The 13,996-nt window shown below is 45.9% G+C and overlaps 1 protein-coding gene across 2 annotated transcripts in view; it reads left to right on the forward strand.

Moving 5' to 3' along the window:
* Nucleotides 1-13,996, forward strand: part of LOC146871945 (ATP-dependent RNA helicase DDX42-like) — an 865,800-nt gene that overhangs the window by 459,973 nt on the left and 391,831 nt on the right. For both annotated transcript variants that reach the window (XM_085652377.1, XM_085652387.1), the window contains 2 exons: nucleotides 5,951-6,127; nucleotides 6,452-6,580. In XM_085652377.1, the coding sequence (XP_085508503.1) occupies nucleotides 5,951-6,127; nucleotides 6,452-6,580 (306 nt within the window). The remainder of the gene's footprint in view (nucleotides 1-5,950; nucleotides 6,128-6,451; nucleotides 6,581-13,996) is intronic.

Raw genomic sequence — 13,996 nt, forward strand, 5'->3', positions numbered from 1 at the left:
GATTTCCCATAGAAATCAATTGAGCGCCCGACTGCTCAAAAGCACCCTGTAGCCAGCCGCCCGAGTGGCCCTGGCAGTGAAAACTCTACTCTAACCCACTTCCTCACTTGCCCTGAGTAAGTGACCAGGAGCCCAGCTCCCACAGCCGCGTGGCTTGCCCGACAGCAGCCACCAGCCCAGGCCCCCCTATCCCTCATAGGATAACATTGGGCCTAACTCTCTCTCTGCACCCGGCCGTCCTGAAACCGCTGAGGGTGAACTGACTGTACCTACCTGACACTGGGAGACCCCTGAGTCTATGCCCAGACCTTCAACTCTGCCAGTCGAGTACTTACCCTTAAACCGCTAACTTCATTTTCCTCATAGGGTAACATTGACTGGATTTTTCTTGGAAATTCTTCTGAGTGTGAACTTTTCAAAACTCAAAATATTCACCAAAAATCAGCCGAGTACCAAAAACGAATTTACTCACCTGCTCTTAGGTGAGCTCCCAGTGCTTGATCTTGGTGCCCAGCACTGACTCTGAAAAGTACCCACAACTATACTTACTTTTAACTCATTTTTCCTCCATAGGAAACCATTGACTGCTTTTCTGTGAAATTTCTTCTAAGTGTTGATTTCTGCAATTTCTAAATATTCCTCAAAAATCGTATAACATCTGAAAACGTAATTCCTTACCTGTTTTGGATAAATGTCCCAGTACTGAGTCTAGACCCCCAGTACTGGATTACAAAAGTAACGATAACCTACTGTACCTGTAACCCACATTTCCTTCCATAGGGAATCATTGATTGTTTGCTCTGAAATATTTTCTAAGTGCTCACTTTTGAAATAGCTAAATATTAGTTAAAAATCACTACAGTACCAAAGTCGACTTTCAACAGCTGATTCTGAGAACTGACCCAGGACTGGATCTAGGATCCAAGCCTGGAATTACAAAAGTAATCTACAAAGTACTCTGTTGCATATAATCTGAATTTATCATTGAGCTCAATGTATTGTGTTTAGAAATAGAGTTGCCTACTGCAACTAATTGTAACTGTTTACTAAAAAGTCAAGTGCATATATAAAAGTATTTTTATGAAACATCTCCTGTCGAGAAAGTATATTTTAATCCCAAGTGTTGGTTCTAAAATAAAACAAGCATATATTTTTTATATACAAACCATTGGCCTAGAGTTCAGTTATTGAGTGTGTGGAACTATTTGCTGACTGAGTGTGTACAACAAATGCTTTACACGTCCTCTGATACTGCCTTACTGCTCGACCAGGCTACCACTTTGGAGAGTAAGGTTATATCTAACTTTAACCTCTGTTAAACCCTTGGGGTCTGTGGACTCTGTACACTCTGTACCTATTAAGGAACAGTATATACAGAGCCACTTTCTCACAAAATGACAATGCCTTTTTTTTATGTTCAAAAATCAAAAATAAAAGGCATTGTCATTTGCAATGTCAATAGCTCAAACTCGCGTAAATGCGAGACCTATTGCATTGCAAATGCTTGTTAAAAATAGGTCTCAGAAACCACAAAATGGAAGCAAGTAGGCCCTTTGAGGTGAGAGAGATTGCTCACTTGGTACACTTTCAGCCTTACCATATTTTTGCCAACATTTCACAAGTATTGATCTGATGTTATGAACTCTTCCCCAGTCCACCAGCCTTTCAGAACCATCAGGCTGTCTGAAAATCACTCATTTTTCGTGTAACTCAGCCCGCCGTGACTAGTGGTCTTTGATAAGGGTAGATCCTCCAAAATGGAAGACAAGCCGTTTTCACACAACTAGAGGCCTAGATATCATTAGTGCAGAAGGGCACAGAGGTGTGAGGGGCCTAAGGAGCCATATGCAGTGAGGCCTTTACCACTAATCAGGACGCTCTGCTGTTCCTAGCTTGCATTCGATCCCAGAGCATCCTTGCTACGTCCTATCACACGGCTCCAGTCCTGGTGCGTATTATAGCATCTGAAAGATAATTTCACAGTGAGACGCAATGCAGGCCACTCTAGCTGGATGCGAAACAGGGGTCACTAGCGATAGGGCAACGAGGCTCCTGAGAAGCAGCTGGAAAGGTCTGCCTGCTGGGAAGTTTCCACGCAGGGGAGCGCGAGGCTCTAACTGTGCTAAGTGGTCCGGTTTCACCAGTAGACCTCGGGCGCTCTTCGGGATGATTAATGTGCTGACAAACTGACGGATTGGACATGATAATTTGCACTGAGAGGACGGCGAGCGGGATGAGAGTACGGCGAGCGGGAAGAGAGGGGGCTAGGGGCGCCCCACTCCTCTTCTGAATCTTTGAACACACAGTGCCCTTTCAACCAGCGTGGTTCAGGAGTGCAGCGCCTCAGGAAACCCTAAATTCTGAGAAGAGATGAAAGCTTTGCTGTCTGTGCTGGGAGGCGGGCCTGAGCCTGGAATGCTGGGAAGGGCACGCAGTCGGAAATTGTAAGAATCTGAGGGCTGGCTGTGCAGGTTTTTAAATCTATATAACCACTGAAAGCAGTTGCATTACACGCCCTGGCCTGAACTGGTAATCCTAGAGGAAGTCAACACTAGCCAACACATGCAGGCACACGTGTAACCTAGGTGACAGCTCTGATGTCCGAGTCACGAACCGGGGACATTGAAATATGGTTAATCAGAGGAAAAGGGCAGCTGATCCTGTAAGAATTCTGAAACCTGAGAGAAAGCTCCCCTTTCTGGGGTCTCAACAAATAACAAGCATTGACTGCGTGGCGGCCGCGAAATGAAATAATAACAAGCCAAGCCACGAAAGTGAAAGTTAAAGTGATCGGGCGGAGGCAGAGGAGAATGCAACTTAATGACCCGTGACGGAGGAGACAGATGGTGGCTATGTCCGCGAAAGTGATCAGGCAGTGCTTTTCAGGCTGCCAAATGGTGCGCGCGCCCGGCGCACATGCACTGTATTTGGAGGCCTGAAAAGCACTAGTTTGCACTTCCAGAGTCACGGTCCGCTTTCACTTTCGTCCGTTGTTAAAGCTTTGTTGTCTTTATGGGGCCATGTGCTTGAAACACATGGCCCCATAAAGATAAGAAAGCTTTCAGGCGGGGGAGCGGACCCTTTGAAGTAGTATGATGCCGAGTCTGTCGCCATGCAATCCACTTTTGAGAGCACTTTGAAATGCCCCTCTTACAAGAGTCTCGCATAGCTATTGCGTAAACGCAATAGCTAGGCGAGACCTAAAAAGAAGGACCGAAGCAAAGAGGAGGACACCCACTGACTTGGCCCCAACCCTACCGGTGTGTCCCCACCTCGAACCTGCAGAAGTGAAATCCCTATGTGTCCTGTAGCCAGCAGCCTCAAGAACTCAGAGGACCTGCCCTGCCCTGCCTTCCACAGAAAAGACTCTCCCGAGACGACCAGATTTGCTCACCCACAGACTCTGGCTCAGGCCAAATCTGCGAGTCTGCACCACTCTGTGCCTGATGCCCACGGCCCAAGTTCGAGTGGCCCAACACCACACAGAGGTCTCCTGCCGATCCTAACCGGAGATCTGGTGATCTCTGACCTGCCTCGAAACTCCAAGCGAAGCCTGCAGCCTCTTTCTGGAGGATCCCCCAACTGTGACCGGAGCTGGTAAGGAAATGCAGATGCCTAAAGGCACCCCTGCACTCGAAGTCCCATGGCCTTGGGTGGCCCAACCGACGGTGTCCCAGCATCCCCAGGCATCTCAACGTACCTCTCTAACCGGTGGTCACCTCCAGAAGATCTCCGTCACCAAGCCAGCAGTCTTTTTTGCGACAGGAGAATGCCCATTGAAAACAGCAAGGCACCAGTTGCCAAAACAGCACCCTGCACCCAGCCGCCGCTGCGGGTGCACTTTGGGTGCTTATCCGGATCCCCCTTTGCCCTAAGCCTAACACCAGGAGCTTTGCTCCCACAACCTCGGGCCTGCTCGTGAGCAGCCACCAACCGAGGCCTCCTATCCCCCATTGGATAATATTGGGCCTCAGCACTCTGCATCCGGCCGCCCTGTTGCCGCTGAGGGTGCTTTGAGAGTGCATCCTTGACCCTGGGGTAACCCTTGTTCTAATCCCAGAATTACAACTCCCTCAACCAAGGACGTACCAGTTAACTGATAACCATATTTTCTCCATAGGAATACATTGGCTGTTTTTCCTTGAAAATTGATTTCATTGTGGAGGTTGTTTTGTATGAGAACTTGAAAAACTGCTTTACTCACCTTTTCTCTAGGAAATGTCCCAGTGTGATATCTAGGCATATCGCACCGAGTAGAAAAAGTAATATGTAAAGTCATCAAAAGTGATCGAATACTAATTGCCACTGTATTGAAAAGATTTACAGACCTGTAACAAAGACATTTTCATTCAGCTTGCTTGTATTGTTCAACCTGACTTGAAAAGTACCATTTGCACTTACCTGTACCAGGCTTGCTAGATTCTAGATAATACATACAAGTAAATAATATTTTGTATACAAACAAATTGGTCTGAGTTCAGCCTTTGAGTGTGTGACTTCATTTGCTGCCTGAGTGTGTACAACAAATGCTTTACATTACCCTCTGATAAAGCCTTACTGCTCGCCCACACTTCCACAAATAGGGAGTAAGGTGCTATCTACATTTACCTCTGCCTACCTTTGGGGTTCCATTGGACTCTGTGCACACTATACCTCATTTTGGTATAGTATATACAGAGCCAGCTTCCTACACGCACCCCATGCTGTATATGCACTCTGCACCAAAGCCGCTGGTGGTGAAGACTTTGTGCTTACCTGCACCTCTCCCTCTGCTGATCTTAAATCCTGAAGACTGGAACTGTAAGTTAGGTACTTCTCCTTTAAACCGCATTGTTGTTTTCCTCCATGGAATGACTTTTAAAAGACCGAAGTATTTTTCCTGAAAAACATACTTACCTTTTTGCGAAGATCTTGGTCTTAAAATAAAATTCAAACAAAGCTTATTTTTTTAAATAAAATTGGTGTGGATCTCCTTTTAGAATCTTCTCCTTTATTGGTCATTGTGTGCATAACAAATGTTTTTCACTCCTTTGTGGTAGGCCTAAGGCTGCTCGCTCACACTACCACAAATGGCAGTTTGGGTTTGCATTGAGCCCTGTACACTTCTGGGGGATTCTCTGGACTCTGTACACGGTATAACAACTTATTGGTATACCACATACAGAGCCAGTTCCCTACACACGGTGTCTGGATGAATTTCTGTTTCATCTTGGTAAAGGCTTCCAGCACCTCTGAAAATATGACAAAGTCCCATTCAAATCTTCAAGGCTCAAGCGGTACCAGCCTGCTTCAAGTATCTAGCCTTTGTTTCCATGACCGTGGCGGCTACCATTTTAGAAGGGGGCTGTTTAAGCGGGGTTTTTCCTCTCTTCGCTTGTCAAAAAATGACACTTTCTGCATTCGGACGTAGAAACGTTTTCAAATTTCCTGACTAATAGTTTCCCCGGGACTAATCCACTTGTATCCCATCAGGACCTCGAATCGCTTGCGTCCTAGTCTACTGTTACATTGGCGCCTTATGCTTTTTAGCACTATTTTTTCTTAAATATTTAAACATTCATATCTAGGAGTCCCTTTATTGGATGTTTGTTGTTTTGGTCCTAGTTCACTCTTAATAGTTTTCTCTTTGTTTTAAAATGGATTGTGGACTTTTATTGTGTTGTGGGTGACATTTTCTGCTTTTCTGCTCTTCTTAAATACTTTACACATTGCCTTTGATTTAAGCTTCACTTCTTGATGTAATCTTTCTTGGGATTGAGCACAGGGTTGTTTTAATTAATGTGTTTGACATCTAGTAGGTGGTGACCTTATTCTTTGAGCTGGACACATGTTCACTGCAAATAATCCACTACCCTAAAGCAATGGCATTATATTACCTTTACAAACACTTTAAATGTTCATAATGATTTTGAACTGAGCTGATCAGTCCTGTTTTTGATTTAATGCTAAGGGAGTCCCAGTTGCACTAAGTGGCAGAGACATGACTGGTATTGCGAAGACCGGCAGTGGAAAAACTGCAGCATTTATCTGGCCTATATTGGTGCACATCATGGATCAGAAGGAACTGCAAGTTGGGGATGGGCCGATTGCTGTGATTGTGTGCCCCACAAGAGAGCTGTGCCAACAGGTAAAGGATGCAACATTTCTGTTTTTATAGTATACCTGGCATGCTGGTGAGGTATGTATGTTTGGTAGACAAATTATAAATCGTGCCCCTCTCATATGAACATGTTTAGTTTATAATGATGTTGAATGTTAGGCACATTGATTTTTCTCACTGTCCTCTGGAAGTCAAACTTTCTGACTGAAGTACTGTTCTGAGTTGGTATAAATTCTGCTATTCTGAGCACTTTTTGAAAAATTAACGAGGGTTTAAAGCTTAGAGGGTATGATGATAAAATCAAACCGTTAATTAAAAATAATAGGTAATTGTATTGAACTTTATTTTCAGATTCATTCTGAATGTAAGAGATTTGGAAAAGCTTACAACCTGCGATCAGTGGCGGTCTATGGTGGTGGAAGCATGTGGGAACAGGCAAAAGCCCTGCAAGAAGGGGCAGAGATTGTAGTCTGTACACCTGTGAGTATATGCTAAAAGCTAGGCTAGAGGTCCGACATACCCTTTGTGTGAGGGTGCTTTAATTCATGAGTTTTTCATTGTTCATTACCCTTAGAAATTGCTTAGTGACCAAAGGCAGTGTATATGCTAAGTCCCAAAATACATGCTGTAGTAATTTGCAGAATAAAGACATTCTTTGCTTCTTAACATGCTGGGTTATGTCTTTCAGTTTGAAGTTTTCTGGATTCACATGCTGTGCATATATCATTCATATACTGCCTTGGTGAGACACTCTGGAATTCAGACTACGTAAATTATACTTGTCTTTCTAATACTTCTTCCCATCAATATAGGAAGACTTCTTAAAAAGCATCAGCAAAATGAGAGAAGCAGAAGTGCCCTTTTTGAGAAACATGATAAATAATGCCCATAGATTAAGATTTTGAAGCAAACCCATCTGGGTGTCAAATGCTATGGATTTTCCAGCCAAAAGGAACCATACACCAGCACGGCCTGCAGCATTATTTTAGGAAAATAAAAAATACAATTACTGCATTCCATCCAAAGATTTATTGTATTCTGAGGTATTTGCATGTACACTTTTACCGGCAGACAAATCTCTGTGCAGTCATCACAGGTTTGGCTGTCTCTCTAAAACATATGTGCTAATGGTTACATACCTGTTGGTGTTAGTTATGCAGGTTAACCCCTTCACTGCTAGGCCTTTCCCCCCTGTGCTAAGCCTTTTTTTGGCTATTTGGTGTAGTTCGAGCTTAGGCCCCTGTAACTTTTTGACCACATAAGGTATCCACCCCAAATTTGCGTCCTTCTTTTCCGACATCATGAGGATTCTAAAGGTACCCAGGGTTTGCGGATTCCCCTGGAGGGGACCCAGAAATTAGCCAAAACGCAGCTAAATGTTTTTTTTTGTAATAATTGGAAAAAAGGGCTCAAGATGAAAGCGTCTGGTTTTTTTTTTTTACTGCAAATGGGATCAAAAAAGGGGTTGTGGTGCTGAAATCACCATCTTCCCAGCTTTCAGGGACAAGTAGACATTTGTCAGAAAACCAACATTTATTTACACAGTTTTGGCATTTTTCTGGGACATAGCCTATTTTTGCTATTTTTTGTGCTTTCAACCTCCTTCTAGTTTATGGTAGAAATGTGTATGAAAGCAATAATGGATCCTGGAAAGCTACACATTTTAGAAAACTAGACAAAATTATGAATTCAGCAAGGGGTCATTTGTGTAGATCCTTCCAGATCTCTTCATAGAAACTAACAGTTAAATATAGAAAAAATTGAAAATTAGTTGAAAAAAACAGCCATTTGTGTCAACGTTTTCACCTGTAACTTCTTCTAATTATGACAGCTGTTTGAAAGCACTATACCGTTACATTCGCTGGACCTTTCTGGTTGTGGGAATATATAGGACTTGTAGGTTCACCAAGAACCCGCCGAACCCAGAGCCAATAACTGAGCAGCGTCTTGCAATGGTTTTTTATTATTTACAGGGTATATAGCAATTATTTTGGGAAAATGTATACATGGAAAATCAGTATGAAAGACACTTATGTATCTCTGAAATGGGAACAAAATTTAGAGTTTAGAAACAGTAGAAATTTGCACATTTCCCGAAATTGGAAGTACCCTTACTAGCATGAGAATTATAGGTCATTTTTCAAAATGACTTCTTTTTTACACATTGTCTTTCATTTGGAAGGCAGAAATGCATTGAAAGTCAATAGGTAATAACAGTTGCTCTACAATTCTGTGTTACCCTAAGTCTCCCGATAAAAATTGTACCTCACTTGTGTGGGTAGGCCTAGTGCCCGCGACAGGAAACGGCCCAAAACGCAAGGTGGACACACCACATTTTCACAGTGAAAAATGGCGCTCTTTTTGCAAAGTGCCTAGCTGTAGTTTTTTAACCCTAGCTCTGCCGGCACCTAGGGAAACCTAGCAAACCTATACATTTTTGAAAACTAGACACCCAGGGAATCCAGGATGGAGTGACTTGACTGGCTCTCACCAGGTTCTGTTACCCAGAATCCCTTACAAACCTAAAACATTGTCCCCAAAAACATTTTCCTCACATTTCTGTGGTGCAAAATTCTGGAATCTGCGTGGATCCACAAAATTCCACCCACCCCACGTTTCCCAAAGTCTTCCGAGAAAAATGGTACCTCAGTTGTGTGGGTAGGGTTAGTGCCCGCTACAGGAGACGGCCCAAAACGCAAGGTGGACACACCACATTTTCACAGTGAAAAATGACCCTTTTTAGGTCTCGCAGACCTACCGCCGGAGCGCGCATGCGCTCCTCACTCTGCAAGGCTTAATGTCATCAGTACAGGGCTTTGAAAAGCTCACCACACGATCGTGCGTGTGGTTTTGTTTTCGTGACAAGCCAGTGTCTTTTGCGTGTGTCTTTCTAAGAAAGCCAGCATGCAATTGGGCAAAGGCTGGGGCATGTCCCGCCTTTGCTCCGCCCACGGCCTATTGCTTGCGGTTACCCGCACAGGCCACATCGATTTTAAATTATCATGCACAGACGCGTGCGTGATATTTCAAAACCGATTGCTCGCTGTGGCGCGTGCACCACTCGTTTCGATTCACCGTCTCCTCTCGAATGTATGTATTAACGATTGTCAGTATTTTCTCGTTATGCTTTTCATATATGTTCTGTTACTGGATATTAAATCTTGCTGGCAGTGCTGTGTGCGCACTGCATGTACTGTTTATTTTTGCCTCTAATCTGTGTGCTGCTATGAGTCAGTGCATGGTCTTGTCTCTGCTGTTAGGTTTCTGTCGCTTGCATGACCCGCAAATTTTAAAACGTGCGTGTTCACGGGGGGGGCAGTGTAATATCTGCCGCCACGTGGGCTTTTTGAATCTGAATCTGCGTGTTTGTCACCATGTGCTTTGTGTTCCTGGTTGAATCTTCACATGCAGCATTCATAGCGCCTCTTTGGCTCACGTGCGGGTGTGTTATCAGCTGCTTTCATTCAACACACGGTGTCTCTAGTGTGCGATAAAAGCTCTTTAATAAAACTTATACTGCTTCTCATCTTCATGCGAGTCAAAAGTTGTGATGTCGCTGGGGGTTAAAGGGCATGTGGTGTCACTTCTGTTATGCCAAAGATGTTAAAAACCGGCTGCATGTAAATGCGGGCACACGTTTGTACTGTTCGAAAACAATTATATTATTATTTTGGCTTTTTCCCTTTCATCCGATTAATGTTTTATACAAAGAGCACCTTTGTCAGGGTTGATATTAATGGTGAACAGGGTGTCTTTCCTATGAACACCTTGTCAGGTCATGAAGTGACGAGCAAAGAGACGACCGTTACTTACTGTGTGTGCACTTTAGTTGTGTAAATGTTACTCAAGAAATATGCGTCCCAATTTATAGAGACCTAACTGTGTATTCAAAGGAAGTGTTTCTTCTAGCTTTCCTTGCAGAGATCCGGGTTGTTCTACGGATTTCTGTTCCTAAAACTGACCGGTCCTTCTTCCAGGCCCCTTGTTTGATTTCCGTGCTGCAGCGCAGGGGTTGCGCTGTTCAACTGCGAGGAATATTCCATCCCAGTTCCCGGATAAACGTCAGCCTACCCTTTGGTGCCCTAGCTAGAGTCTGCTGGCACCTGCCAGTGCTAACGCCTCAGAAATGGAGCCGAGACAGAAAGAAAAGAATAGAGGAAGGACTGTCATCAGTTTTCACCTCGCGCTGCTGAGAAAGACCTCCCAGTTGCTTCTGCTTCCTAATCACATGGAACGAGAATTATCGGGACTGGACGATTGACTGCACCTGAGCATTGAAGAGAGATACTGACAATGCACACCAAGCACCCAGAGCAACGTGTCCACCCAAAGACATCCTCACATATCACACCAACAGCAAACAATGCAAAGGCTGCTGGGACCAAACAGAACACAGTTCAATATTTACATTAATACCTTCAAAGTTCTAGCGGTAATTGGACCGAAATATCAGCAGCTGCTGTTTCTGGGTAATGGGTTGCAAGTTTGCTTGAATAGTACTTCCCCTGTAATGTAGTGCTGCAAGTGGCTTTGTATCAAACCCGGGGCATATGAATACATCAGTACATTTCACCCCTTTGTCCTCCTTTCTTCGCACAGTCCTTGCATTGTGTGATTGGGTCTGGTACAGAGCAGGTGCCCTTTCTTATTTTCTTCGTTTTTGAATTTTTTTTTTTTTCTGTGCTATGGGGTGGGTTTCTTGGAAGTCATCTTGTTACTTTTAGAAACCAGTCTAGTTTCTTTACTCTTTATGTATCAGGATGGGCCTCACTCTGCATGCTGAGATCCTGAAGGCCTACCATTGCCTTGGGCTTATTACTGTGACACCCTGGGCCTAAGAGTCCTCTAGCTGGTCTCTGCTGATGGTGGTGTGTTAGTCCCTCGCCCTTGCTGTTTACCTCCTTACAAATACGCTCTCCCGTCTAGACAGGTCAAGGTGTCTCTACCTGTAGAGTACATGGTGCTCTCAGCACCATGTACTCTTAAATGGCAGCACTGCACTTACAGTGCTCAGGAATGGACCTGGGTACTGTAGGGGCACAGGGCTCCTGCTCCTGTGCCCACACCATTGGCATAAGGCACCCAGCTAGAGGGGTGGCTGATGTATGCCATGGCAGTGTAGGTGATGGGCATGGCACACAGGGATGTGTGCCATGTCGACTTTTTGTCTTGCACCCAGACACCCAGCCTGCAAAGGCAGTGTGTGTGTGTGTAAGGGGACAGGGCCTCTAAGGGTGGCACAATGAGTGCTGCAGCCCTTAGAGGCCTTCCCTCGTCACAAGGCCCTGGGTACCTAGGGTACCATTTACCAGGGGCTGACATGTGGCCAGGGTTTGCCAATTTCGGTTTTGTGTGTTTTAGGGAAGGAACATAGGCCCTGGGCACCTGATTGGCAGGAGTCCAGGGCACACTCAGTCAAAGTACATTCAGCATTTCAGCAAAAAGTGGGGGCATACCATGCAAGAAAGATGGCACTTTCTCACAATAATCAATAATATAACCAATATAAATAATATATCCTCAAAAAAACAGGGAAGAAACAAAAGCAAATCGTGTTTGAACACTGTTTTAATGCTTTACATTAGCACAAACACCTCAGATAGGACTGAAAGCAGTGTTCGCTCACAGGCTGCATTGCAGAAAACCACAGCCTAGAAAGGCTAGAAAGCTAACTCATAGCAACATAGAAAAACTGACACCGTGCCTTTAAGGCAGCCATGACCCCTAGCTTCCCATCATGCCTCAGGGGTGACAGGTCAGTTGTTCTTTCCGGCTCCTTCAGTCAGGACCCTGGTTACACAGCTCCACTCTTTTCTGGTTTTATTCAGAAATTATCTACTTTTTTCAGAATTTTTTTGATCTTACTTCGACGTCTTTCATCCAGTCAAGTAAGGTGTTTGCTTTTTCTGACTATTTTTGGCATTTTTTAACTCTCAAAATGCCATCCCTTTTTGATCCCTGCCCTTCTTGTGGATAAAAGCCCAGGTCAGACTCTCTCTCGGTCTGTATTCTTTGCCTGCCTTAAGATCATGTCCCCAAGACTTGCAAGGACAGAGAGAGGATACATCTTTATGGATTGGCAGAAAAGGCTTTCAGAGGCAGGTCTCCGGTAAGAAAAGGCTCCAAGAGGCCCAGATCCTCTTTTAGACCCTCAGCGTCTGGCTCGGCGCTGAGAAAACAGCCACCGGAGGGGCATACATCGCAGAAAAGAATGTCGACGGCGGGCTCGCCGTCGAGAGAACGCAGGCATGAAGGTACGTCATCGACGTCGAGAATCCGACCGCCTCCGCCGTCGTCAACCCGGCGACGATCGGCGTCGAGGAGTTCCAGTCCACCAAGGCGTCGATTGGCTTCGAAGAGCCAAAGCCCTCTGCCGTCGTCAACCCGGCGACGATCGGCGTCGAGGAGTTCCAGTCCACCAAGGCGTCGATTGGCTTCGAAGAGCCAAAGCCCTCTGCCGTCGTCAACCCGGCGACGATCGGCGTCGAGAGCCAGCAGACCTCCGTCGAAGTCGGTTAGACGTTTGACGTCGATAGCTGATAATCCTCCGTCACCGTCACATAGACGACGTTCGAGGGGAGCGAATTCTCTGCCGTTGCAGACCAGGCGGCGATCGGCGTAGAGAACGAGAAGTCCTCTGCCGTCATCCCGGCGACGTTCGACGTCGAAGACCAGAAGCCCTCCGCCGACGTCTTTTCAATGTCGCTCGGCGTCGAGAGCTAGCAGCCCTCCGCCGTCGTCATCCCACCGACGATCGGCGTCGAGGAGATGAAGTCCTTCGTCGCCGTCTAGTCCACATCGCTCGACGTCAAGACGAGGAAGTATTCTACCGTCGTCACGGCGCCCTTTGCCGTTGACACATTCGACGCCGAAGAAACTACAGTCAACGTCAAGACCACTCCCAGAACCTGGTCGAGCCTAGACGGCTAGAAGATGATCTCGATCGACGTCGAGGAGGGCTCAGTCGCAGCAGGATATACTCTCGACGTCGAGACCACCATCGCATAGATCTGATGAAGGTTCAGTAGTCTTAGTGACGGAATCAGCATCGAGACACTCTTCTTCTCACTCCTCGAGACGTCCACATTCTCCATCTGCGTCTCCAGAACATCAGAGGAGATCGCGACAGAGATCCCTGTCGCGTCAGAGGCCCTCTCCTTCTATACATCTGTCTCCAAGATGGATTTTACCAGTACATCACTGGAGTAAGACTCCGGCTGGAGCATCGAGAAGGGAGGAGGAATACACAAGCCCTGTCCACAGATCCCCTCTCCAAAGGTTAGTACAGGAGGTGGATAGATCGCCTTCGCTGGTACGCCACCACCGTGCAGGAAGATCTAAGGAACGCATGCCTTCTACGTCACATCACCACAGAAGGAGGTCTCCCTCATGGTCATCTTCCTCCACCCATTCTTCTAAGAGGGATTATTCGCCTACTCTATCGGACAGCCCTCAGTCGAGAATGTCCCCGATAGATGACATTAACGCCTATCATGATGTGCTGCAGAGAGGGGCTCAGAAGGTGAACATCGCTATCTCCACCCCCCAGGTCGCAACGACAGTGATCTTCGAGACGCTGCACCAAAGATCTGCTTCGCGTCCATTGCTGCCTCTGGTTCCTGGACTTCTGGAACCAGTAATGGACATTTTTCTGACCCCCCACAACGATTAAAGCTACTCCGGCCAGAATTCAGAAGAAGTACAAGCCTGCTGATGTAGATCCGGTGTTCTTGAAAACTGATCCACCTGCGGATTCCGTGATAGTCGCAGCGGCACGTAAGTCACACGCAGTCTCTGCTCATGCGTTGGTCCCTCCGGACAAGGAGAGTAAGTCCCAGGATTCTTGGGGGTGAAAGGTTTGTGGCTCGGCAGCTTCTTCACTCAAAGTCTCCAGTG

This window comes from Triturus cristatus, chromosome 1_1 (genome assembly GCF_964204655.1).
Source record: "Triturus cristatus chromosome 1_1, aTriCri1.1, whole genome shotgun sequence".
In the NCBI taxonomy this organism is placed as follows: Eukaryota; Metazoa; Chordata; class Amphibia; order Caudata; family Salamandridae; genus Triturus; species Triturus cristatus.